The sequence below is a fragment of the Salmo trutta genome, chromosome 31 (assembly GCF_901001165.1).
Source record: "Salmo trutta chromosome 31, fSalTru1.1, whole genome shotgun sequence".
In the NCBI taxonomy this organism is placed as follows: Eukaryota; Metazoa; Chordata; class Actinopteri; order Salmoniformes; family Salmonidae; genus Salmo; species Salmo trutta.
This window is the reverse complement of record NC_042987.1, coordinates 20,238,805-20,266,114: the sequence shown is the minus strand read 5'-3', so window position 1 is coordinate 20,266,114 and position 27,310 is coordinate 20,238,805. Positions and strand designations below refer to the sequence as shown.

Here is a 27,310-nt window from a genome sequence, read left to right as displayed (position 1 = left end):
CCAAGTGGTGAATCGTGCGTGACTCGTTTCAGCTAGTTTAATCTTGTTATTGATACCATGTCTTGTTTTTCTTCATGTCATTGATAATATGGTTTAAAATTCGCTAGCTAACTAACAACTGTAATTGTGTATTTGAGAGACAACAAGTGCTCATTGTTCAAAGGTATTTATGTTTTCAATAAACATTGGAGACGAAGAATAGTTTACATGTTGTTAACAATCTAAGCCAAACCCATCTGTTTTGCCTCCATATTTGTGCACGCGTCGGTTTTGTTACTAAACAATCAACCCGTCTACAGTATATACTAGTGTACATCGTTGGTTATTCCCCTCATGAAAAAAAGATGAGGGGGCGAGGTTGCGCCAACTGATAGTCTGGCCGTCGTCACCAAACACCAAAGAAGAAGAGCAGTCGTTAACCGGATGTTACGTCAAATCCACAAACAACCCAAGGCTGCTGAAATTTCTCTGGAGCAAATAGCATTTTCTGGAATAACCCTAAGTGGAAATCGATTATAAATCAGCACTGGGAACTTAGCGGTCTATAAAATAAAACTGGGACGCTGAAGAGCAAGGTAACTTGACTTCGTCTTTTGTTTTACAAGTGACACATTACTTTGAATTTGATTGCTGGGCATCACCATCATCACAAAAACATTAACGTTAGCTACAGTAGCTTGTTGGCCTGTTAGTTAGCATTACCTATCTAGTCATAATGATCAATTTGACAGCAACGCAAGTTACAGCAAAATGTAGATGTTGGCTAGAACACTCAGTATGGTCTTTCGCTTTGGTGTTATTAGTGTTGAGTTGCTAGATAATGTTTCTTGCTAGGAGGTACACAGTCAGGACGGCGAACAAAACTGGGGGGTGTATTCATTACGTCTTGCAACGGAAACCGTTTAGGAACCAAACGGAAACAGAGCAAGCGGAACGAAATGGAATTTGTCCAATAGAAACTCGTCTTCGTTGCAAAAAGTTTTGTTGTAAAACGTTTTGCAACAGACAACGTTTTACAACTATTGGTGTAATGAATACACCCCTGGTTATGCTATCGAGCTAACGTTGGCATAATGAGCAGCACAAACGCATTAGCTAGATATGGTGGAAAGAGAAAAATATGAGACTGTACCAAGTTCTATAACGGTACATTTATTTTGAAGTGAAAAAAATAGGTACATAACTAAACAGTAGCTAGCTAGCTGACACATACCTGGCTAGCAGGCGTAGCACAACGCGTTATTTCCCACTACTCGTACATGTTAGTACAGACCTGGAGTTTCAGTATACTTGGGGGGGGGGGGGGGGGGGGTTGTCAGGCATGTTTATTGTGAAGTTGTACTAGGGGTTAAAATCAACACTGCGCCAGAATGTGACCTCTTTGGATGATAAAGCGTTGACCTTATGGCACCGTAACCCTCCATCTGTCATTCAGACATACGAATTAGTTACTAGACAACTGCCAGTCCTGTCTTGGGAGGATAAAGTAATTGGAGTCCAAGATTAGCCTATATTCAAGGTGCTTCGGTACTTCCATTGTTATCTTGGATATTTTGTTCCCTGATTCCTGGGGAAATAATTGGCCATTTGCACCGTAGTTTGTATAAGATTAGCCAAGTTTTTCTCAACTCCATGATGCACATCACATCCAGTACAGGTGCGTGGGTAAATTCACTGAGCAAGCAAAGCCAGTAAAAAAGCCATATTACAACCTATGTTGTGATAATTGCATTGTTTGCTTTATAACCCATTAGTTCATACACCATCATGATATACAATAAGGCAGTGACAACAAAAAGACAAGTCACACAGTGGTGGAATAAATTCAACTACAAACATACGTTTGTTTCATCACAAAACCAGAGAGCAACATCTGTTCGGTGAAGTCCACAAAGCAAATATTGCATACAAACAGTTATATCACCTGCAGCATGGTCAAGCAAGTTAATGTTTTCAACAGTTTACTAAACAACTAGTGATTTAGAACCATCGAGTTACTGTAAGTCAGCACTAAGACAACAGGAGCACTGCCTCTGCTATTCCAGCACCATTTACACTTAATCATTTAAACATCAAATCAACAAGACTATATATGCCTTGTTTTTAGTTTATTAAGCTAATTTAAAGATACCATAAACAATTTAGTCCAATCAATGATGCTAAATATCGTGCGTGTGTGTGCGCGTGTGTGTGCGTGCAATTAAAACAAATGTTGACTCACCCTACTTGTAGACTAGTTGAATGCCAATGCCATCCTTCTCTCTCATGTTGGCAAAACGGTCTATGACTCTGTCATACAGTACACTTGTACTTTTTGTTGTCATAGACTAACTAGCTGAAATGCTTGCTAGCCTGACTTCCTTTCATGGGCTAGCTAGTTAGTTAATGTGAGACTTCTAGGCTTCATATTGAACTTCAATCGTCTCAGGCCAGTGGCACAGCATACTCATTTATGGATGGATTAGAATACATGGATACATGGGCTACACATACTGAGAGAGGGCGCTGTTTCCCTAGCTTGGATGATTTCTCCGGTGAGTTTCAGCCTCTTGCAAATTGACAGAACATTTTGAAAACACAGAGGGATGAAATATAATTATGGTATAATTTTAATGTATTTATTGAAATATTTGGGGAAACCTGGCTTTCATTGGCATCCATGAATACACACCACTGATCACATCAATGGAGTTGAGCGGAGACAACTAGATCGAGTCGCTGTCAGTCATAACTTGTAAAAATAAACATCTTACACCCTTACCGTGTACCTCTTGTTTTTCCACTCGAGCTGCGTGCTTTTCTTTGATTTCTGAAATGATTGCTTTTTACTAAAACATTTGTCAAATGCAACCACTGACAGCGACTCAATCTAATCGGCGGTACGCTCGCCCACAGTCGTCGCAACCCAACTCCACCGAGATGTATATATCGTGGATTTGAGAAACTCAACTAGTTTACGATGTGCAGTCCTGCGTCTTATACTTTACTGTTTTCTCTTTACACAGGTTGAAAAGTTGGAAAAAGTTCTACAAAACCATGGTGGAATATTATCACATTTTAGGTGTCCAAAGAAATGCATCTCAGGAAGACATTAAAAAAGCGTAAGTATTATTGTCAAGTGCTGTATACAGTGTAGAAATGGATTTAATTGAGATTTTGTATCACTGGTATACACACATTATCACATAATGTCCAAGTGGAATTATGTTTTTATACATTTGTACAAATGAATTAAATGAAAAGCTAAAATGTCTTGAGTCAATAAGTATTCCACCCCTTTGTTATGGCAAGGCTAAATATGTTCAGGAGTAAAAATGTGCTTAACAAGTCACATAATACGTTGCACGGACTAACTAACTCTGTGTGCAAAACAATGATCTGTAAGGTCCTTCAGTCGAGCCGTGAATTCCAAACACAGATTCAACCACAAAGACCAGGGAGGTTTTCCAATGTCAAACGGCACCTATTGGTAAAAAAAAGCAGACATTGAATATCCCTTTGAGCATGGTGAAGTTATTAATTACACTTTGGATGGTGTTTCAATACACCCAGTCACTACAAAGATACAGGTGTACTTTCTAACTCAGTTGCTGGAGAGGAAGGAAACCGCTCAGGGATTTCACCATGAGGCCAATGGTGACTTCAAAACTAATGGCTGTGATAGAACACTGAGGATGGATCAACAACATTGAAGTTATTCCACAATACTAACCTAAATGACAGAGTGAAAAGAAGGAAGCCTGTACAGAATAAAAATATTACAAAACATGCGTCCTGTTTGCAATAAGGCACTAAAGTAATACTGCAAAAAATGTGGCAAAGAAATTAACTTTATGTCCTGAATACAAAGCATTATGTTTGGGGAAAACACAACACATCACTGAGTACCCCTCTTTATATGTTCAAGCATGGCGGTGGTTGCGTCATGTTATGGGTATACTTGTCATCGGCAATGGCTAGGGAGTATTAAAATAAATTGAATAGAGCTAAGCACAGGCAACATTGTAGATGAAAACCTGGTTCAGTCTGCTTTCCAACAGACTCTAGGAGACATTCACCTTTCACCAGGACAGTAACCTAAAACACAGGGCCAAATATACACTGGAGTTGCTTACCAAGCAGACGTTGAATGTTCCTGAGTGGCCTAGATGAAACTTGGACTTAAATCGTCTTGGAAATCTATGGCAAGACTTGAAAATGGATGTCTAGCAATGATCAACAACCAACTTCAGAGCTTGAAGAATAAAACAAATAATGTGCAAATATTGTACAATCCAGGTGTGCAAAGCTCTTAGATTTACCCAGACACACTCACAGCAGTAATCATTGCCAAAGGTGATTCTAACATGTATTCTCTTAGGGGTGTGAGCACTTATGTAAATGAGATATTTAATTTTCAATACATTTTGCTAAAATGTCTAAACATGTTTTCCTTTTTCATTATGGGGTATTGTGTGTAGATGGGTGAGAGAATTCATTTTTTAAATTCAGTCTGTAACACAGCGAAACGTGGAATAAGCCAATGGGTATAAATACTTGCTGAAGGCACTGTATGTATTCCAATAGATCAGGGAGGGTCAACTTTGATCTGAACTCATGAGGGGCTGCAGTGGTTTGCAGGTCTGTGTACCCACATCCATACCCACACATGCAGTCAGAGGGGGCCCTAAGGGATATTTTGCCATGACTCATGGTATGTTAATATGATATCTGAGTGCGAGCAACAAAATCAATGGAGACCCACCAGTCTATAATTTAATCATGATTACTACAAGTTTAGATAGCTGGCTAGATTGATAAATTAATCTAAATCATTTTAGCTGACATGGGCTAATTGGGTTGCCTGGCTACACAAACTCCTTTCTCCGGGCCATACGCTACGCCAATGTTAGTTTGTTCTCCGCAATCAGTCTGGATCTGAGTGCCTCCCCAAGAATTTCTAGAACTCAAACACATTCTAACCATTCTGGTTGGTCCCAGAAACCAATGGGTTGGGCCAGAGCCAGAACACACTTGGGTGAAGCAGCATTTTGAAAATGTATCATTGGCGTTGAGACTGATTGGATAGAGATGATCCAATTGCTGATGACTTTTTTTGTATCACACCCCTCATTTTGACCTCACCACAAACGACTTCAACAATGGCAGTCTGACTGAAGTACAGTTTGTAGTGAACAGAGCAGTGGAATAATTCTGTTTGTCGTCAGGTAACTAAATGAGTGACTGACATAAGAGAAATTGTTGATGCACAACCACGTTTGGAAATTGCATTCTGCTATTCTATTCTTATTTTTCATAAATGTTTTGGGAATTGATCCGCAATAGACTGGCACTAGATGTAGATGGGTTTTTCTGATATTTTAAATGTGTGATCTATACTGGGATAATGAACTGTTTGTATGAAACAGGCCCCTTGAGTTGCTGTCTAATGTATTTCTAAACTTTCAGGTACAGAAAATTGGCACTGAAATGGCATCCAGATAAAAACCCAGAAAATAAGGAAGAGGCAGAGAAAAAGTTCAAGGAACTTTCTGAGGCCTATGAAGTTCTGTCAGATGGTAAGTCATACATTTTGAAAGGTATTTGAAGTCGAGAGAAAACAGTATTTATGATACACTGAGCAAAAATATAAACGTAACATATAAAGTGTTGGTCCCATGTTTCATGAGCTGAAATAAAAGATCCCAGAAATATTCCATATGCACAAAAACATATTTCTCATATATTTCTCATATTTTGTGCACACATTTGTTTACCTCCCTGTTAGTCAGCATTTCTCATTTGCCAAGATAATCCATCTACCTGACAGGTGTGGCATATCAAGAAGCTGATTAAACAGCATGATCATTACACAGGTGCACCTTGTGCCGGGGACAATAAAAGGCCACTCTAAAATGTGCAGTTTTGTCACATAACACAAGGCCACAAATGTCTCAAGTTTTGAGTGTGAAATTGACATTCTGATTGCAGGAATGTCCACCAGAGCTGTTGCCAGAAAATGTCTCTACCATAATCCATCTCCAACGTCGTTTTAGAGCATTTGGCAGTACATCTATCCAGCCTTTCAACCGCAGACCACATGTAACCACGCCAGCGTCGTTTGGGCATGCGGTTTGGTGATGTCAATGTTGTAAACAGAGTGCCACATGGTGTCGGTGGGGCTATGGTATGGGCAGGCATAAGCTACGGACAATGAACACAATTGCATTTTGTCGATGGCAATTTGAATGCACAGAGATACTGTGACGAGATCCTTAGGCCCATTGTCGTGCCATTCCGCTGTCGTCACCATGTTTCAGCATGATAATGCAGGGCCCCATGTCGCAAGGATCTGTACACAATTCCTGGAAGCTGAAAATGTCACAGTTGTTCCTTGGCCTGCATACTATGCGAAGGAGATGTGTTGCGATGCATGAGGCAAATGGTGGTCACACCAGATAGACTGGTTTTCTGATCCACGCTCAAACTTAAATATATATTTTTAAATGTACACTATATATACAAAAGTCTGTGAACACCCCTTCAAATTAGTGGATTCGGCTATTTCCGCCACACCCATTACTGACAGGTGTATAAAATTGAGGGCACCGCCATGCAGTCTCCATAGACAAACATTGGCTGTAGAATGGCCTTACTGAAGAACTCAGTGACTTTCAATGTGGCGCTGTCATATGATGCCACCTTTCTAACAAGTCAGTTTGTAAAACTGTATAATGTAAGTGCTGTTATTGTGAAGTGGAAACGGCTTGGAGCAACAACGGCTCAGCCGCGAAGTGGTAGGCCACACAAGCTCACATAACAGGACCGCCGAGTGCTGAAGTGCGTAGCATCTAAAAATTGTCTGTCCTTAGTTGCAACACTCACTACCCAGTTCCAAACTGCTTCTGGAAGCAACGTCAGCACAAGAACTGTTCGTTGGGAGCTTCATGAAATGGGTTTCCATGGCCAAGCAGCTGCACACAAGCCTAAGATCACCATGCACAATGCCAAGCGTTGGCTGGAGTGGTGTAAATCTCGCCTCCATTGGACTCTGGAGCAGTGGAAATGCGTTTTCTGTAGTGATGAATCACGCTTCTCCATGTGACAGTCCGACGGACAAATCTGGGTTTGGCGGATGCCAGGGGAACGCTACCTGCCCCAATGCATAATGCCAACTGTAAAGTTTTGTAGAGGAGGAATAATGGTCTGGGGATTTTTTTCATGGTTCGGGCTAGGCCCCTTAGTTCTAGTGAAGGGAAATCTTAACCCTACAGCATACAATGACATTCTAGACGATTCTGTGCTTCCAACTTTGTGGCAACCGTTTGGGGAAGGCCCTTTCCTTTTTCAGAGGGGTCCATACAGAAATGGTTTGTTGAGATCGGTGTGGAAGAACTTGACTAGCCTGCTAAGGGCTCTGACCTCAACCCCATCAAACACCTTTGGGATGAATTGGAAGGCAGACTGCGAGCCAGGCCTAATCGCCCAACATCAGTGCCCGACGTCACTAATGCTCTTGTGGCTGAATGGAAGCAAGTCCCCGCAGCAATGTTCCAACATCTAGCGGAAAGCCTTCCCAGAAGAATGGAGGATGTTATAGCAGCAAAGGGGGGGATCAACTCCATATTAATGCCCATGATTTTGGAGTGAGATGTTGGCCGAGCAGGTGTCCACATACTTTTAGTAATGTGGTGTATCTGTGACCAACAGATGCATATCTGTATTCCCATTAATGTGAAATCCATAGATTAGGGTCTAATGAATTTATTTCAATTGACTGATTTCCTTATGAACTGTAACTCGGTAAAATCTTTATGTTGCATTTAAAACATTTTGGTTCAGTATTTATGAGTAATGCACTGATATCGGCATCCATGACATTTTAAGGTCCATCTAACCAAAATATATATTTTTCTTGTCAAGGAAGCTGTTTGTTCACATACCATAGCAGCACCCACAACAGTTGTGCTATTGTTGAACTATGTGTTAATGCAATGTTCGTAGTTGAGGTTGAAAAAGATTGCATTTGATTCCTTTTGAAATTCCCGCTAATAATCCCATAAGAGATGTACGCTGATCTGCAGGTACTGCCCCAGAATGATTTCCACCTGAACGCTTGGCAAACATAGTGTTTTTCACTTGTTATCATGCTGTTTGAGTAATTTCACTTTGTTTTGATGGGAGTTGACGGTTTTTTTCATATTCTGTTGTAGCCAACAAGAGGAACATGTATGATCGCTATGGTAAAGAAGGTCTAACAACAAACAATGGAGGAGGTGGTGAGTCCTTTCTTTATTAGGCTCTTGGCGGATATCTCAAATGTGTGCATTTATTTTGTGGAAGTGTTAATTTTGTAAATCTGTAATAAGCAATCGTAACACTTATTATTTCCACTAACCATATTTATCCTTTGTTTTCATTTAGTTGGACATTACCACAATGGTGATCACTTCAACGAAGGGTTCACGTTCCGCAATCCAGAAGACGTCTTCAGGGAGTTCTTTGGGGGTCGAGATCCTTTTGCTGATTTCTTTGGTGAGCATTTCTGAGTATTGTTTTTTGAGTATTGGTAAGACATTGTAAAAATATATATATTGTTGTCAGAGCGAGCTGCAGACGGAAGTGAGGGACAATCAGTAGGAAATAGGCGAGCAAAGAGAATGAAGGACAGAGATGAGAGGCAGCCAGAGAAGGAAGGACGGAGAGGAAAGAGGGAGCCAGTCGTCCTTTATGAGGACCATGTTGGTTGGTTACTATAGACATAGAAGGCTTATTCTAGCAACTGGTAATATTAATAATTTAGTTCAGAGCATCTACTAAATTGGAGTTTTACGGTTAGTAAATTGCATTACATTCACTTTCAATTATTAGATCTATTTATATAATAATGCAAATAATTTGCTGGGTACTTATTTATGTCCTGCTTACAGTGCCTTCAGAAATTATTCACACCCTTTGACTGTTTCCACCACATTTTGTTGTGTTACAGCCTGAATTTAAAATTGATTGAATTGGGATTTTGTGTCACTGGCCTTCACACAATTCCCCATAATGTCAAAGTGGAATTATGTTTTTAGAATTTTTTACAAATTAATGAAATATTAAAAGCTCATATGTCTGGAGTCAATATGTATTCAACCCCTTTGTTATGGCAAGTCTAAATAAGTTCAGCAGTATACATGTGCTTAACAAGTCACACAAGTTGCATGGACTCAAACTGTGCAATACTAATGTTTAAAATGATGTTCGAACGACTACCTTCAAAAGGCACTCGCACATCTGACCTGACCCATCTTTGTTGCAGGTGCACGGTAACAGTTGAATAAAGTGAGAAAATAGAAGAAACCCGCACACTGCTCTTGATAGGGGCATAATTCATGTTCACATTTACAACACAACATACATAGGCATTTCATCATTAAGACCTTTAGGAAATAGTGTCTGGAGGGTGAAAATCTCAACCATTCTTTTGCTTAGGGGAGGTGATATAAATAATACTCTGTCTGATATCTTAACTTTCTCTATGTCACAAAATCTAAAGGTAGAAATGTCATGTTTTGGGTAATTCAAATGTACTGCGACTGGATAATCCCTGTCGTTTCTCCTAATTGAACTTTTATGTTCACAGATTCTCTGTGAGAATGAGAAGTTTTACCTACATAGCACAGCCCACATGGACATTTAATAATTGGGATAACATGGGTGGTGGGGCATGTAATAATGTCATTTATTTGGCACCGTTTTCCTGTATGTGGGTGGCAGAAATATTCACACTTCATCATATTGTTGCACTGTGCACAACCTCTGTATTTCTAGCTACCATTCGGAAGAGGGCATAAAAAAGACTGGCTGATTATTTATTTTTTAATAATTTAATTTTTTGGGCTGGCAGTTGGCATGGACCAATTTAATTTATTGCGTAAATTGCGACCTCTCCTATATACAATAAGTGGTGGATTCTTAAATTCAGCTGGGTCCGATGATAAAACATGCCAGTGGCTACCTTCCAATGCCTCGCAAAGAAGGGCACCTATTTGTAGATGGGTAAAAAAATAAAAGCAGACATTGAACATCCCTTTGAGTGAAATTATTAATTACACTTTGGATGGTGTATCAATACACCCAGTGTCTGCAAAGATACAGGCATCCTTCCTAACTCAGTTGCTGGAGAGAAGTCCAATAGTGACTTTAAAACAGAGTTTAATGGCTGTGATAGGAGAGAACTGAGGATGGGTCAACAACATTGTAGTTACTTCACAATACTAACCTACATTTTATTTTATTTCACCTTTATTTAACCAGGTAGGCAAGTTGAGAACAAGTTCTCATTTACAACTGCGACCTGGCCAAGATAAAGCAAAGCAGTTCGACACATAACAACACAGAGTTACACATGAAGTAAATACAATATAGCAATTAAAACACTGGAATGGTAGATTTGACAGTAGATGAGTGTGCAAAATATAAATACTGGGGTGCAAAGGAGCTAAATAAATAAATAAATACAGTAGGGGAAGAGGTAGTTGTTTGGGCTATTTATAGATGGGCTATGTACAGGTGCAGTGATCTGTGAGCTGCTCTGACAGCTGGTGCTTAAAGCTAGTGAGGGAGATAAGTGTTTCCAGTTTCAGAGATTTTTGTAGTTTGTTCCAGTCATTGGCAGCAGAGAACTGGAAGGAGAGGTGGCCAAAGGAGGAATTGGCTTTGGGGGTGACAAGTGAGATATACCTGCTGGAACGCATGCTACGGGTGGGTGCAGCTATGGTGACCAGCGAGCAGAGATAAGGCGGGACTTTACCTAGCAGGGTCTTGTAGATGACCTGGAGCCAGTGGGTTTGGCGACGAGTATGAAGCGAGGGGCAGCCAACGAGAGCGTACAGGTCGCAGTGGTGGGTAGTATATGGGGCTTTGGTGACAAAACGGATGGCACTGTGATAGACTGCATCCAATTTGTTGAGTAGGGTGTTGGAGGCTATTTTGTAAATGACATCGCCAAAGTTGAGGATCAGTAAGATGGTCAGTTTTACGAGGGTATGTTTGGCAGCATGAGTGAAGGATGCTTTGTTGCGAAATAGGAAGCCAATTCTAGATTTAACTTTGGATTGGAGATGTTTTATGGGAGTCTGGAAGGAGAGTTTACAATCTAACCAGACACCAAGGTATTTGTAGTTGTCCACATATTCTAAGTCAGAACCGTCCAGAGTAGTGATGCTGGACGGGCGGGCAGGTGCAGGCAGCGATCGGTTGAAGAGCATGTATTTAGTTTTACTTGTATTTAAGAGCAGTTGTAGGCCAGGGAAGAAGAGTTGTATGGCATTGAAGCTCGTCTGGAGGGTTGTTAACACAGTGTCCAAAGATGGGCCAGAAGTACACAGAATGGTGTCGTCTGCGTAGAGGTGGATCAGAGACTCACCAGCTGTAAGAGCGACATCATTGATATACACAGAGAAGAGAGTCGGCCCAAGAATTGAACCCTGTGGCACCCCCATAGAGACTGCCAGAGGCCCAGACAACAGGCCCTCAGATTTTACACACTGAACTCTGTCGGAGAAGTAGTTGGTGAACCAGTCGAGGCAATCATTTGAGAAACCAAGGATGTTGAGTCTGCCGATGAGGATGTGGCGATTGACAGAGTCGAAAGCCTTGGCCAGATCAATGAATACGGCTGCACAGTACTGTTTCTTATCGATGGCGGTTAAGATATCGTTTAGGACCTTGAGCGTGGCTGAGGTGCACCCATGACCAGCTCTGAAACCAGATTGCATAGCGGAGAAGGTGACAGAGTGAAAATAAGGAAGCCTGTACGGAATAAAAATATTCATCAACAGGCATCCTGTTTGCAATAAGGCACTAAAGTTAACCTGTAAAAAATGTGGCCAAGAAATTAACTTATGTTTGGGGTAAATACAACACATCACTAAATACCATTCTTCATATTTTCAAGCATGGTGGTGGCTACATCATGTTATGGGTGTGCTTGTCATCGGCAAGGATGAGGGAGTTGTTTGGGATAAAAAGTTACAGAATAGAGCTAAGCACGTGCGAAGTCCTAGAGGAAAACCTGGATCAGTCTGCTTACCAACAGACACTGGGACAGAAATTCACCTTTCAGCAGGACAATAACCTTTTAAACACAAGGCAAAATATGCACTGGAGTTGCTTACCAAGAAGACAGTGAATGTTCCCAAGTGGCCGAGTTAAAAATATTGTGCAATTCAGGTGTGCAAAGTTCTTAGAGATTTATCCAGAAAGACTTGCTGCCGAAGGTGATTCTAACATGTATTGACTAAGGGGTGGGAATGCTTGTATAAATCAGATATTTCTGTATTTCATTTTCAATACATTTGTAACAAATTCTAAAAACATGTTTTAATTTTGTCATTATCGGGTATTGTGTATAAAAATAAAAATAAACAATTTAATTCATTTTGAGTTCCGGCTGTAAAAAAACAAAATGTAGAATAAGTCAAGTGGTATGAATACATTCTGAAGGCACTGTATATTTGTCCTGAAATGGAAATGTGTTTTTTTGCATATCCCAACTCCCCCTTGGACACCCTCAGAAATTAGGTTCACGGTCAGCCATTAGCAACGTCAACCCTGGCGCAATTAGGGTTAAGTGCCTTGGGCACATCGGCAGTTTTTCACCTTGTTCTATCAATTATTCGAACTAGCGACCTACCTGCTGACCTATAGCTGAAAGCTTGCAGTCTATTTCTCATTGTTTATAGCTTGAGTTGTCATCCGGAAACTGAAGTCTTTCTTCTCTTCTCGGTTTTTCTTTTCTTCTCATGCAGGAGGGGATCCGTTTGGGGATGAGTTTTTTGGTGGAGGGCGGAGGCACCACAGGGGGGTGAGCAGGAGTCGGACGGGGGGTCCCTTCTTCGGGGGATTCGGAGGCTTCCCACCCTTCGGTGCAGGTTTTACAGCATTTGAACCAGGTCAGGAAGCACTGGTCCCTCTTAAAAAATATATATATATATTCCAAAGAAACAAACATTTTAATTGTTATATTATTACATGTAACTAATTACCAGTTCACACTGTATTTTCTTGGGAAATACCAGGTCCTGTCTGTACTGTCAAACTGTCTAGGGGCGAGTCGGGTATGTTAAGCCATTTTTTTTTTTTTTTTTTCATTCGGTATCACTACATCAAGAGAAATATTGTATTATTTCTAACAAAGATATCTACATATATTTCAGGACATTATTTAATTTTTATTTAACTAGGCAAGTCAGTTAAGAACAAACCCAACTGAGGAAGGAATTTATATATATTTTCTCCCCAGTTTCACCCACTAATCACACGAATGTGACGTGTCTTCAAAATACTGTGCATATTATACATAAAACTGACCAATCATCATTTTGTATGGAGTATATCGATTAGCCATTGGCTCAACTTGGCCCTGGCCAAATGGAATCATTTACCCCAAAGTAACTATTTTGACTATATTACCCCACACAGCTACAAAGATGCACTTTCATGCTGATGTGTAAAACGGTCTTAAAATTATCTACTTTGGTTTAGATAAAAACATCATGAAACCTACAACACACTACATTTATTTGACTTTTGAAAATCTACTTTTTGGACCTAACTTGCTTACCACTTTTTTTCATGTGGTTTCTTCCTTCAGACTCATGATGACCATTTCCTAAATATGTGGTCACATGGTTCATTTTTCTGTATGATTTCCTAGAAACAAGGGGTGTCTCCACTAATTATTTGGCACAACTTACCCCTCTCTCCCCTACAGCTATCAATCCAGAGCATTTAGATATGTTTGTTCTGGATCCATGAGTGAATGCCATCTCTCTGTTCTCTGACAGGCTTTACCTCTTTTGGACACATGGGTCAGATGGGTCACATGGGTCAGATGGGTCACATGGGTCAGATGGGCCACATGGGTCAGATGGGCCACATGGGTCATCTGGGAGGAGGCGGCGGCCACGGCGGCTTCACCGCCTTCTCTACCTCCTTTGGCGGTGGGGGTGGGGGTGGAGGTGGAGGTGGTGGGATGGGCAACTTCCGCTCTGTGTCAACCTCCACCAAATTCATCAACGGCAGGAAAATCACAACAAAAAGGTACTTTAGATTAGTAGGAGCTCTCTAACCACACAGTGAAGTTGATCTTTTTTTGTCTTTAATTGTGATAGTTTCAAGGGGGGAAAGAACAGTAGATGGCATCTGATGATAAAGTGTATCCTTTACCATTGGTTCTTTTAGAAGTGCATTGATTTAGAAAAGGAAGACTAAAATGTATCTTAAATTCCCCCATACTTTAGAATTGTGGAGAATGGACAGGAACGAGTAGAGGTGGAAGAAGACGGACAGTTAAGATCTCTAACCATCAATGGTAAGGAACAACTACTGCGACTGGATAACAAGTAATCTCCTGGAGCATTGCCAGCACAAACTTGAGCTTAAAAAACAATGTTATACCATTGTTTGGATGTATGTACTTTTTGTTTTTCCCTTGTTAGCATTTGTAGGTCAAGGTGTCCGTTAGGAAAATAAAATGTTCTATTCATTTTGTTAATGTATTTATGAATTGGAGCTGTCAACAATTTGGCTTAGGATGGTGTGTTTTTACTTGCGTTTGGGTAAGTTAGGACCGGACAACTTTTGTTTGTACTGTCTTTCTGTATGCACTTCTTCGCTCTATTGCAGTCTCCATGGGCTTATTGCCTTCGATAGTGTTTTGGACAAGGAACGCATTGTGCATTTAGATAAAGCATGACTTGGCTTTTTCGTCTGGACATTAATATGAGTGTTGAACTGGAAAACCTAACCCTTGCTTTAAAACCCTGTTTACGACCTGATTGCTTGTCTAACCTTTGTTAGTAACATTTCTTTTGTAAAATGCGTGTAGAAAGTGTTAATATGCTATTTTATTTGTTCTAGTGTATTTTGTTTTTTTTGTTCATTTCAGCATGTATGCCAATAAATGTTCCTCAGTCTTAATGTTATTATTGCATAACCATGCACAAATTAATGATTCATTATATAAATTATATATGAATATACAACGAATTTTGTGTACTTTGTAAAACAATTTAAAATCAATAAATATGAATTTCATCCTTTTTGGGGATGGGACGAACAGTCTTGGTTGGCGTGGTGTGCGCTTTCTTTTAACAGAACAAGCAATTCATCGTCATGAGTTGCTAAATGCTGCTTTAATTACGGAGGATAGGTCACTGTGTGAGTGCATGCTACTGTACTAACTGCATGAACGTGCTTTCTATCTTCTAGAGATCTTTCTACGTGTGTTCTCTCTTTAGTATTTTGCTTGAAATGGCTTAGTCTTGTCATTTACTTATCTTTGTGGTGTGAAGGCATAATCGGTGGGGGATATTATTTCCATGTGCATGATATCAATGGGTCAGCTGAGTCCATAATAAAGTAGCATGAGAGCTACTAGGACCATAATCAACGTATTGTAGTTTGGGTAAAGGCAACTTGACAAAGTTCCATGCATTTATTGTTTAGCCTCATTCACATGTATCTCTGTGAGATTATCAACTCCCCATTTTTACATTTCAGGCCAGGGCCAGCCCTAGCTTTTTGGGGGCCCAAACGAGATTTGGTTTAGGTGCCCCCCACCTTGCGGCTAAAAACGTTTTCTTGGTCCCCCTGTTGACGGCGGAGAGAATTATTATTAGTTATTTTTCTAAGTACATTTACTGCAATTCTACACATTTTCCTACAGGGTACAGAGACAATGTTGCAGTTTTAAAGATAATTTTCACACAAATAATTCAAGCAAATTTCCTGCAATTCTACACATTTTGCCATGACTTATGCCATGTTCATATGATATCTTGAGTGAGAGTGGGGCCGCCTGGAGGTCAGGGCCCCTGGGCGCATGTCCTGGGTGTGCCTGGTCAGTAATTTGGACATGATTACTTCAAGCTGTAGATAGCTGGCTAGACTAATTCACCCAATTTTATTTTTTTTACTTTTTAAGCTGAATTGAGTGACTGACATTACAATACAAGAGAAAAACTGCTGATGCACTACCTCTTACACACACGATACAGCATGTATCTCCTGTGTTTCCATGCCCCAAAATAATGCAGTTTATTGAATAAGCCACAACGTTCACTACAATACGGCCTGTTCAAGATTTTGCAGCATTTTACAACGTCTCCGCCACTGTCCCTTTTTATGCATTTTTCAATTAACTGTCCAGTTCAACATTATCCATCGATGGTTGCACCTGTTTCGGTTCATTAATTTTCATGTCTGTCCTGATCCATGCATGGAAATCCATTGAAGGGTTTCCTATTGAAGACTGTATGTACTGTAGGAGGTAACTGGTACTTACAACACCCCCATTCCTCTCTCCAGGGACAAAGCCTAATGCCGCAGTCCAACAGGAGGAGTGCAGACAAACTGTTACTGCACACTCCTCTAGTGCACACGCCTCCCGGTCCCCTGTTTCCCGTCCTCCTCATCATCATGTAAAGACTTCCTCCCAGACTTCCTCCCACAGTCCCAATCCAGACAGAGAGGAGGGAAGGAGCCCTGCTTCAGGTTAGAACCCGTTTTAATACATGACCCCAAACATTACCATAATAGTACAGTGGGCTATTGTTTTACTTACAAGATTCATTGATTGGAGAACGTGTGTAGGCATTCAATTCTCAAACAAAGTGGAATAATGTGTTATCAATAGTTTTCATACTGTAGTTCTGGGCCTGTGTTCACAAAGCCTTTTGCCTTTTAAATCATGATGAATAAGACAAGGAGAGACCTGATCCTAGATCAGCACATCTACTCTGAGACGCTTTGTGAATACGGGTCCTGGACTCATTGGATTGACATTTAAATAAGCTGTCCTTTTTTAAAATGTATTTCTCTCCAGGACACAGTGAAAACAAGAGGAAGAAACCCATGCCCGAGCCCACAGAGGATGCCAAAAAGAGAAAAACATAATGGATTCAGTATACACATCAGATCCTTGTCCTTCTAGTCAGCTACATAAACAACATGTCATTAATACACCCTTAACAAGTAATATTGTTTGAAGGACACTTAAATATGGGGTGATCAAAGCTCTTTATCAAGCATGCACACATACTATAAATGCATAATCCTGACTTCTTTTCTAGTATATATCCTATCTTATGACCATTCGAAAATACCAAGAGCAAACATCCCCATGTGGTAATATTTGACCAAATGATTCAGAAAACCATGCAAATTACAATTGAAATTATTTTAAATCGTGACACTTGTGTTTCCTTACATACTGTAATGTGCATTACTAAAGGAACACTATGTCAATTAGTTTAACTGCAATATTGGATGGGTGATGTGCAGGGGTCAAATTGTGATACGTTTTAAGGGTGGTGGTAGTTGTGTGTGGGGGGGGTATGTGTATTAATAATAGTCAAAATCAAGGAGGATGCACCAAGTCTTCTTTTGTTAACAATGGTGATACCATACCCCGACATTCCTTCTTAATCCGACCCCTGGTTTTGTGTACAGTGCATTTAGTAGGAAACAGCCCATGATAATATATGTGATAGATGTTACTTCCTGGCTGCCAGTGCCCTCAGCAGAGGGTTCCATTTGCTCTGACAGGGGAGGGTCTTGTCCCTGTAGCCCTGGAACAGCTGAGGACCGTCGTGCTCTTCTGCCTCTGAACTGATCTCCATCTTCTGAACGATCAGCTTCAGAAGGTTGTGCTGCTTCTCAATAATATTAGACATTTCCTTCAACCTGGAGAATGAATACATGATCTATTTGAATAGTCTCAAAAAGAGTGTAGAGTGGACGCACTTAATAAAACATTTACAGAATGCACTACATACTCATACATGTTTTAATACTGATAAACTAAATGCAGATAAACATTTGAATGTTAATACTTGTAGTGTATTGCTCTGCTGTTGTATTTAAATAAGGTCAAACAAACAACTGGTGTGAACTAAGTACTTACCTGTACTTCTGTTTACTGATTTCCTGTTCCATATGTGTAGGTGGATGGGAGGTGAGGTTGAGAGTGGTTCTCTCATGCGCCATACCCAGCATTGAAAATAACATTTCTCTCTGTTAAAGGAGATTCAAACTATTCATGACTATGTCGTTTACCAAGCGCCTCCCATACCAAATACCAAATGATGGGCTTGGGAAACCTCCATGTCTCTCCATGAATATTTCCATGTGGAATATTAGTTGATTAAACAATCCTTTAAACTAAGTGATTCAAAAATGTTATAGATCATCAATATATAAACTAAAGAAAGTCCTTTGAGAAGATCTCAAAATATTTGTTCTGTTCTTTAGTTTGAAAGCCCTTCAATTTTATACAAACATTCAAATGACAGCAACATATTCTTGAAAAAAATGACCACTTGTAGAAGGGACATACCTTTCCATCACAGGCTCTGTTAGGGTACTCAGTGAGCGAGGTCCGATCAATCCTCTTCATTAACCAGTACGGCATCTTCTCTTCCAGACTAGTGTGAAGCTCAATCTATTGAATAATGATTTATAATATACAGTCCCGTGAAAAAGTATTTGCTCCCTTTCTGATTTTCTCTATTTATGTGTCAGGACTTGAAACGAGCAGTTCATGCTTGAAAACCCACAAATGTCACTGAGTTAAAGGAGTTCTGCATGCAAGAGTGGGTCAAAATTCCTCCACAGCGATATGAGAGACTGATTAACAACTACAGGAAGTATTTGGTTGTAGTCATTGCAGCTAAAGGTGGCACAACCAGGTATTGAGTGTAAGGGAGCAATTACTTTTTCACACAGTGGAATTTGGTGTTGCATAACTTTGTTAATTAAATAAAGAAAATAAGTATACTTTTTTTTTGTTATTTGTAACCTCAGCTTCCCTTTGTCTAATATTAGCTTTTGGTTGAAGATTGGATAATATTCAGTATAAAAAAATATTTGAAAATAGAGAAAATCAGAAAGGGTGGAAATATTTTTTCACGCACTGTATGTCTTACTTTAAGATCCTGCCAGTCAATCACCAGTAAAGATTTGAAAATGCTTTATGAGTTTGAAAAAGCACAACAAAGAAATCAAAACACACCTGCATTCCAATTTGCTTCAGCTCAGCATTCGCCTGTACCTCTGCTATGTCACCAACAGCCAAGCCAATCTGTCACACAGTCATGTAGTTGTAATGAAGCATCAGTTGTTTATAAATGGAGTATAGGGAAATGGCTTCATGTAGGATTTCAGGACTTACCATTAGGTTAATGAGGAGAATGGGCACAGCAAAGGTGAACATAACAAAAATGCAGTAGGTCAAATATGGGAACGGCAGAATCCCTCCCAGAAATGGCTTCAGGACATTTTCTTGGTAGTTGAGTTCTCCAACCATCATGACAAATGTTTGCATGATTACTAGCGGTATGGTAGCTCTATTTTCAAAATGTTTCTGGGAACAACAATGTATAAAGTAATTGTAGGAATGTGTTATACAAGTACAGATACAAGTTATCTGCCATTTTAAACAGATTTTCACAGACACAATACAATGTTCAATCATCACATTTGTATATCTATATGGTCCTGTAAACATACATGATCTAGCATCAGGGCATAGAACGCCAAGGCAAAGGCCAGCAGCAGGAAGAAGAAGAGTACAATGATGCTTATAAGAGTTTTTGCAATCTCTAAAAACATCACCACGTAGATCCCAACACGTTCAAACCTGTGGACCAAGAGTAATTGTATTTGTTAAAATTGCTTTTGTTGATCAAAAACATTTATTTCATCAATTTATATAAATGTTACTTCAAAGATGGGTCTCAGTAAACCTACACTATTTTATGGCAAAAATAACTTTCAGTCTCCATACCGTTGGAAATAGAGGAGAAAGTTGATCCAGGATAGAAGAACTGCCACTACCCCAGCCTCCCAATGCCATGTGTCCTTCAGGTCCATCAGTAAAGGGATCACAAACAACAGAGAACTGATGGCAGCACCCCAGTCCAATGCATTGGTCACATCATAGAAGTACTTTGAACCCTTGAATAGAAACAAATTACATGAATGTATTTTTCAATATTGTTGCAAATTCCAGGGGGTAGCACTGACTGGGACTCGAACCCCGGTCCAGCAACTGTCAACCCAACACCTTAAGCCATTAAGCAAAGATATCCAAACCCCTTGACAAGGTTGCCAGGGGTTGGGTTCAAATCGCTACAATATATTTGACATCATGTTGAATCGCACTACCAGATAAATCACATATCATGGCTTAGGGCTACAGTATTTAGAACAGCATTAGATGTCTATGATTACCTGCTGAACTATCTGCACAAGCTCCTTGCCAACTGCGTACAGACTCATGGCAAGAATCAGGAACATGCATGTGGTGATTATGAAGCATTGCTGTCAAGATGAAGAAGTTATTATTGAACTGGCATGTGAGACACACACTTCAAAATACGTCTAATGTCTTGTTGTGGATGTAATCAGATCTTAAACTGCACCTCGTCAAGGGATGTGGTCACCATGTTGACGGACGATGATGATGGTGACGTGGTATTGGTGACATTGGTGTTGAGGATAGGCTTCAGAGTATGAATGATGTGTGTCAGAGGCCCCAGACCAAGTGAGTAGATGGCCAGATTTAGCAGGTGCGCTTTCATACCATAGGCATTCCTAAACAGATCAAATAAACTATATGGTGAGTATTCGCAGGTGACTATGCATTAACTTATATTTTGAATATGACCTACTATATTCGGTAGCATGGCATACACAACCTTTAATTTGATGGTGCCAATATTTACATTGTTGGAGACAGTAGTAAGATGCTAACGTTCATACATTATATACAGGTATATCCAGTCTAGAATTGTCACTCACCATTTCATTTCCAGATACTTCTTGCAGACAGGATGGGTCAAAAGCTCAATGCGGTTAAATTTCACCATGTACTAGTAAAAGAAAAAACAATACACAGACTTTGACAACACATCAGATAATTATGTTTTCCTTTCCTTTATCCAGCAATGTTGTGTTGTGGGAATGACAAATACACCCATGACCTGTTCCTGATACGGTACTGTTTTGTTTTAAAATGTTAGTTGGGGTAACTTCCTTGCCCTTAACTCTGGAGCAAAATACCATGTTTGAAAACTGTGAAGTTCAGTCTACAGTATTACAGTGGATACTCACGTTCAGAGCAGTGAGAGGCTGGAAGTCGAAGCTTTTGTCTGCTTTTGCAAGCTTAATGACATGCATGGGAGCTTGTAGCCATCCAAAAGTGTACTCGATCTGTTGTATATAAAAAAAAAAGTATTACATTACAACACACCCTAACTGGAATTTTTTTTTGAATTTGATTAAGCAATAATGAATCTGAGTTTTAAATAAGTAATATCAGATGTAGAATAGATAGAACAGACTTACAGAGTAGTTGTTACTATTAATGTCATCATCTGACTCCTTTACACAAGTGTCCAAAAGATGCTGTTGAAAAACACTGCACTGTTGCAACATTGACTGGGAAATGGGAGAGATTTGTATCCATTTCCTTTATGATAATTTCCTTCATGCATAGTTTGTTGGATACAACTAACCTTGAATGACTCTGGCAGGAACTCTATCATGTCCATGACAACGCATCGCTTAGATGACTTCACTTCGAACAATAGCATAGCCTCAGCACATCTGAAACAAGCAGGTTATATTGTACATGTCAACATGACATTGTCATGCAATTCAACTCAATACCAATCGTCAAACACATCACTGTACTGTCAAAGCATCATAACGGCACATACTGTAAGTAGTTACGAGAATAAGTATCCACTGTATTTTACAACATTGGACCAACCTCTCATTGTGGATGACAGCGATGGCTGTTTCTTTCCTGCCGTTGAGAACAGCTTCGTGGAGGAAGGAGGCATCACTCTTGTTGAGCGTTATCTGGGCCCCTCTGCCCAGGAGCAGTGTCACTGCAGCCGCATGGCCCTCTCTGGCAGCCAGATGTAACGCTGTGTTCTGCACCAACAGTAAAACATAGCACTTTGAAATTAGAACAGAGGATTGTATGTACCTGCAACTATAACATTTAGATTAACTTTTTTACAAAGAAGAATGATATCTATATAAGTGGAATACTTCCTCTGTATTTCAACATAGACATCTTACAACCCTTAAGCAAAATAAAAAGGAAAAAGACAAGGATGAGCACAACTCAGGGTAAGGGAATGTAGAAAATGAGAGAAACTAAACCCTGTCTTCATCTGTTTTGTCCAGCAGTTTGATATTTGATGCCAGGAGTATGATCATGGTCTGGGTATATCCCTCTGCTGCAGCGTGATGTAGACATGTCCAACCTTTATAATCACTGCAATGGCATACAGTAAACATTCATTACTACCGCAGCTGATTCAAAAATGGGAAAAGTAGTAAAAAGATAGAGACCCTGGTTTTCACTCAACAGACCGTAGTGTAATTGAGGTTGGGGACCTCTACAGGTGCTGATGAGGGTAATAATGGTGTGTGTGTGTAGCAGGTCTGAAGTACTGTACCTGTGGAACAGCGCTCCTTTCCGCAGCAGCAGGTCCACCACTATAACATGGCCGCCACGGGACGCCAGGTGGAGGGGGGTCATTCCCCTCTCATCTCCCTCATTCAGCAGTCTGGTGTTGGTCATGCTCTCCAGAAGTCTGTGGCAGGTGTTTATCCTCCCATACCTGGAATAGAAAAGATTGCTCATGAAAATGTTAGCAAAGACAAATATTCTATAATATATATACATCCATTCTTGGACTTATACATTCATGATATGTACCCACTGATTCTTGAAAAATATAACTTATGAGCTTAGGTCAACTGTCGTACCCCATCAGAATGCAAAATATAAGCTTGTTTTACTCCAATGTTTGTAAACAAAGAAAATGTAAACAAACACTATATAGACCCAAAACATGGTTAAAACTATAATGTTGATATCATAGATGGTCAATCCTTGCATCCATTCCTCGGTCTATGAATTTGAGAGCGATTACATTTCTCCAGCCCCATCCCTCAGCTTTTTACCAAGCCAGGGATGGAGAGGCTGCTTTGTTAGCGTTTTTACTGCTGATTGCTGCTTTAAAGGTAATTCAACTGGTCAGTCATGTATTACAGGTTTAGAGGGTTGAATTTATTCAGAAGTAACTCACTCGGCTGCGAAATGCAGTGCAGATTTCTTCTGCTTAGACTTCTGGTCCAGTGAGACGTTGAGTCTGAGCATGTTCTTCACTGACTCTGGAATGCCCAGTCTGCAGGCATAGTGCATGGGAGTACAACCCTCATTGTCCTCTGCACCCAGGAGCTCTCTCACACTGCTGCACTGTGTAGGAACAGATGATATGAGAACTTTGTCACCTCAGGAGTTTAACAAACCAAGTGTAAACTGTCCTCTAGACCGAACAATGATTTGTAAATAGTGATTGTTTGATTCTACTTGTTACTAGAAAATACATGGTCTCAATATTTTACCTTCAATACAAAGCCTAACAGTGTTGCGTTTGTTTAAGCTTCTCTACAATAGGTGGCAGTAATGCACTAAATCTTCCTACAAGATCCCCACAAGAATAGAAAAATATGAGCTCATCTTTGCAATATTGAGAACTTATGACTATGCCTTAAAAATGAACATGGACCTTGTGGTCATTTTGGAGGCTTCATCATTGTTATTAAAAGTTCTGTCAGGTCGATGAATGATAGAATATTACCTTTAAGAATTCTGGAGGAAGGTTTGTCAGACCTTTAGGCTGCAAGATGGCAAGGTGAAGGAAATTGCAGCCATGTTTGTCTTTTATTTTCAAATTAGCCCCTAAAATAGGAGATCATGAACATGATTATCACAAACCATACAATAGTGTAAACTAAATGTGGGAGACATACCGTACGCCTTCCTTTGAGAAACTTACCATGTGTGAGAAGAAGGCTCACTGTTTTCCATGCGCTACAACTTGTTGCCAAAAGCAGTGGGGTATGACCCTTACAGTCAATGGCATTAATGTCTCCGCCCTGTCAAAGAAGAAATATGAATATGATAAGATTATGAAACACAGGAAATATTCATTCTGTTCTCTTTCAGGTGGTTCTTTTCATGTTCTGTTTACCTTTGAAATGAGGTATTCAGCCAATTCAGCATGGTCAAATATTGTTGTCCTGTTGGTGAAAAACATGGTAAAAAAGTAAGAAAGCGTGATATCATTTTTACCCCAAAACATTGTCCAATGAAAATACATACGGTGTACACTACAGTATTTTACTTATGCAGTGGGGTTTGGCAAGCGCCATCTGTGAGATTGATGACATCACAGACGCTATCATGTGCTGATAGCATGAGTTTGACGGCCTCGGTTGCTCCCTGGGTGCAGGCAAAGTGGAGGGCTGTGGATTTGTCACACTGTAAAGCGAAGCACAAAGACATGACAGAGAATTTGTTCTTAATTGACTCGCCTAGTTAAATAAAGGTTAAATAAAAAAAGAAAGAAATTACAATCAATCAGACCAATTTGAAATGATGTCAGGATATTACAGATTACAGATTAGATTTAGTGGTCATCTTCCAATGTCTCGTGGGAGTAACATGAACTGATAATGTACTAATTATGGGTGGATGATTATGGATGCATAATAACCTATTGTTACTTACCGTACCACATTGTATGAATCTCAGTTCTAAGAACCTTTCAAATGAATGCCTGTGATATTTACATTGTTTCCTATTAGAAGTACATTATCATTAAGGTTCTAATTTGTATTTTTTACTACTCAGAAGCCTTCTAAATATATGTGCTTTTGTCTATGGTTCTGAAGAAGAACCAAAGTTATTTTTGTGTTTGATTTTGAAATCCAGACACATGAGTGTACGGTATATGATATTTATAGGTGCAGTTTGAATGATTATTTACATATCAAAAGCTTCTTAACTTCATCATCACCAGTTGAAATACCTGTTGTTGGTCTATTTTAGCTCCCTGTTCTATGCAGAGTTTGATCACCTCCAGGTTGCCTCCGCGGACGGCCAGATGAAGAGGAGTACTGAAGGATTTGTCCACATAGTTGATGTGCGTTTCAATTAAGTAACCCATTTCCTCACCTTCAGCAGAGAAAATGAGTGAGTAAGAATTATCTGATGAATATTGTTTGATCACCAAAATATAAAACAATATGTACAGTAGGAGGGACGTTGGGGCTCGGAGACATATGTTTCTTATTTACCTTTCTGAAGAACCACCTGCATTGATTTTTTGGCCCCTGCAAAGGCTGCTGCGTGAATGGGATAATGCCCCAGCTTGTTCTGTTGACATAGTCTGGCTCCGTATTTAAACTGAGAACAGCAGGTGAAATTAGTGCAGTTAGTAGGAGTTACATTACAAAAAAAGTAATGTAGGACACCAATAATGAACAATTAATCACACACGTCTCCTTGTTCAAACATGCAAGAACAAACAATTAGAAAATTATACAGTGGCCATATATTCAATATTCACACACAAGTAGATGGAGAGCTTCATGGTTATCAACACAGCAGGCCAACATTACAGGTGTGTTCCCCAGGTCTCCCTCCAGGTTGACATCCGTGTTGCTGTGAGACAGTAAAAGCTGTGGAAAAACACAATTACAAATAATATAGTATCATATACATTAGACTTTTCTTCTTACATTTTAGTCATTTATCCAGAGCAACTTACAGGAGCAATTAGGGTTAAGTGCCTTGCTCAAGGGCACAATGACAGATTTTTCACCTTGTCGGCCCTGGGATTCGAACCAGCGACCTTTCTGTTACTGGCACAACGCTCTAAAAACTAGACTAACTGCCACCCCTAATGTCATATAATATATGTTATTAGACTGAATAAATAATAGCATCCTACATAGAGGTGAGCTAGCTAGAAGTATAATAGAGGTGTATTAAAGGATAGAGGTGTGTTATAATTGTGGTGTACTAGAGTAGAGGTGAATGGGGGGGGTCAGGTGGGGGACGGACCTCGATGAGAGTGTTGTGTCCGAGGCTGACAGCCATGTGTAGGGGAGACATGAGGCTGAGGTTGAGGATGTTTGGGTTGGCTCCCAGGTCCAGAAGGCAAGCACAGCTCTCTCTCTGGGTCCTCTGCACAGCCCAGTGTAATGACGTGTTGCCCTCCTCATCACTGGCACTCAGTTCTTCACCAAGGTCACAGATAGAGATTTTTCTTTTCAATACCTCAATAATATATGATTGATAAAATGCTAAAAAAAATAAAGATTTTGGGGATAATGTGGGGACAATAAGGAAGATATTCCCTATGACCCGTGGTACCACTGCATAAATAAAAAATATAAAAAATTGTTTCAAGTTTTATTAATATAATAATTATATTAACATAAATACATAAGTAAATATGTAAGTCTTACCATCTGGACCAGTCAAGTGCACAATGAGCTGTATGGCGCTAATGTGCCCGTGTGAGGCGGCATAGTGCAGAGGGCTAGCATTGGCATGGTCACGGACACCCAGGTGGGCTGAGTGCTTTTCCAACGCTGCCGAGTCACCTTGTAGAGCCCACTGTGGCAACATCAGTACAGAAGAGTACTCTATTATGATATGGTCTACACTACCACATCTACAAACTGAATTCTTAGTCAGATTATTCATAACTTTGAATCTGCTCTAAACCCAGAATAAAATATTAGTTTAATCAAAAACGTACAGTACAATAAATATTTATATATTTTTTTAAATGATAGCCTTCATATTCTATAAACAAATGATGGTATAAAATGTACATTGCCTATAATTGAGTCAGTTTTTTACGTACCTCAAAAATTTGCTCAGAAATCTGTGTAGCATCATCTCCGTACATCACAGACTGATACGTCTTGTCCTGCATCAGGCCTGTCTTTAAGGGGCTCGTCAAGCTTTTCTATTCACGTCCACATTTCCACAAGGACTTGAACACTTCATGTGGTTTGGCTTGTGACAGAATGCATAGATTAATAGTATGTTCTACAATCGGTAAGAGCAGAGAATTTCAATTTCAACATGCATATTAAATATCTGTCAATGTATAAGCACGGAGTATACATAAAAAACATACAGTATTGCAAATAAACACATCCAGCAGGCTGCATAACCTGCTGGAAAATATTATAGTATGTTTATTTTATTATACCAATGAGAGCAACCAATAAGATATAATACATGATGTTCTTACCTTTATGTTCTCTGGGTGTGAGATGAGCTTTCTAGTGTCTGCTGTTATTAGAGAGGGGGTTTATATAGAGACATTTGGCAAACAGATCGAATGACATTGCCTCTGGTTGGTCAGACTTTGGACTGACACTGGAGAGG

The 27,310-nt window shown here is 39.8% G+C and overlaps 2 protein-coding genes across 4 annotated transcripts; one reads left to right on the top strand and one right to left on the bottom strand.

The window, feature by feature from the left end:
- The first annotated feature begins 404 nt into the window (after positions 1-404).
- LOC115169726 (dnaJ homolog subfamily B member 6) lies at positions 405-17,910 on the top strand. 3 transcript variants are annotated; one of them, XM_029725630.1, is made up of 11 exons: positions 406-575; positions 3,006-3,101; positions 5,449-5,558; positions 8,193-8,258; positions 8,404-8,514; positions 12,777-12,920; positions 13,047-13,085; positions 13,815-14,070; positions 14,271-14,341; positions 16,339-16,524; positions 16,856-17,910. In XM_029725630.1, exons 2-11 carry the CDS (start codon positions 3,037-3,039, stop codon positions 16,924-16,926), a joined length of 1,119 nt encoding a protein of 372 aa, XP_029581490.1. In that variant the 5' UTR covers positions 406-575; positions 3,006-3,036; the 3' UTR covers positions 16,927-17,910. The 3 variants fall into 3 exon arrangements, with proteins under 3 accessions (XP_029581492.1, XP_029581490.1, XP_029581491.1); XM_029725631.1 differs by lacking the exon at positions 13,047-13,085 and having other exon boundaries at positions 407-575; XM_029725632.1 differs by lacking the exons at positions 16,339-16,524; positions 16,856-17,910 and having other exon boundaries at positions 405-575; positions 14,271-15,093.
- LOC115169188 (transient receptor potential cation channel subfamily A member 1) lies at positions 17,501-27,195 on the bottom strand. Its single transcript, XM_029724674.1, has 27 exons — positions 27,174-27,195; positions 26,778-26,932; positions 26,374-26,524; positions 25,967-26,142; positions 25,474-25,581; positions 25,198-25,306; positions 24,930-25,075; positions 24,243-24,379; positions 24,090-24,138; positions 23,895-23,994; positions 23,697-23,797; positions 23,142-23,311; positions 22,506-22,670; positions 22,207-22,321; positions 21,806-21,972; positions 21,549-21,639; positions 21,379-21,438; positions 21,145-21,243; positions 20,833-20,903; positions 20,454-20,625; positions 20,263-20,352; positions 19,817-19,986; positions 19,540-19,669; positions 19,202-19,393; positions 19,043-19,111; positions 18,368-18,472; positions 17,501-17,735 (listed from the first exon to the last, which is right to left on the bottom strand). Exons 2-27 carry the CDS (start codon positions 26,847-26,849, stop codon positions 17,526-17,528), a joined length of 3,225 nt encoding a protein of 1,074 aa, XP_029580534.1. The 5' UTR covers positions 26,850-26,932; positions 27,174-27,195; the 3' UTR covers positions 17,501-17,525.
- Positions 27,196-27,310: the final 115 nt, after the last annotated feature.

Coding starts and splice junctions, on each gene's coding strand:
- LOC115169726 (XM_029725630.1), top strand. CDS start 3,037: ATGGTGGAATATTATCACATTTTAGGTGTCCAAAGAAATGCATCTCAG. Junction 3,102..5,448: donor CAGGAAGACATTAAAAAAGC/GTAAGTATTATT, acceptor CTAAACTTTCAG/GTACAGAAAATTGGCACTGA. Junction 5,559..8,192: donor CTATGAAGTTCTGTCAGATG/GTAAGTCATACA, acceptor ATTCTGTTGTAG/CCAACAAGAGGAACATGTAT.
- LOC115169188 (XM_029724674.1), bottom strand. CDS start 26,849: ATGCAGGACAAGACGTATCAGTCTGTGATGTACGGAGATGATGCTACA. Junction 19,394..19,539: donor ATGCCCTGATGCTAGATCAT/GTATGTTTACAG, acceptor TGTTGTTCCCAG/AAACATTTTGAAAATAGAGC. Junction 17,736..18,367: donor ACAGAGCCTGTGATGGAAAG/GTATGTCCCTTC, acceptor CTATTCAAATAG/ATCATGTATTCATTCTCCAG.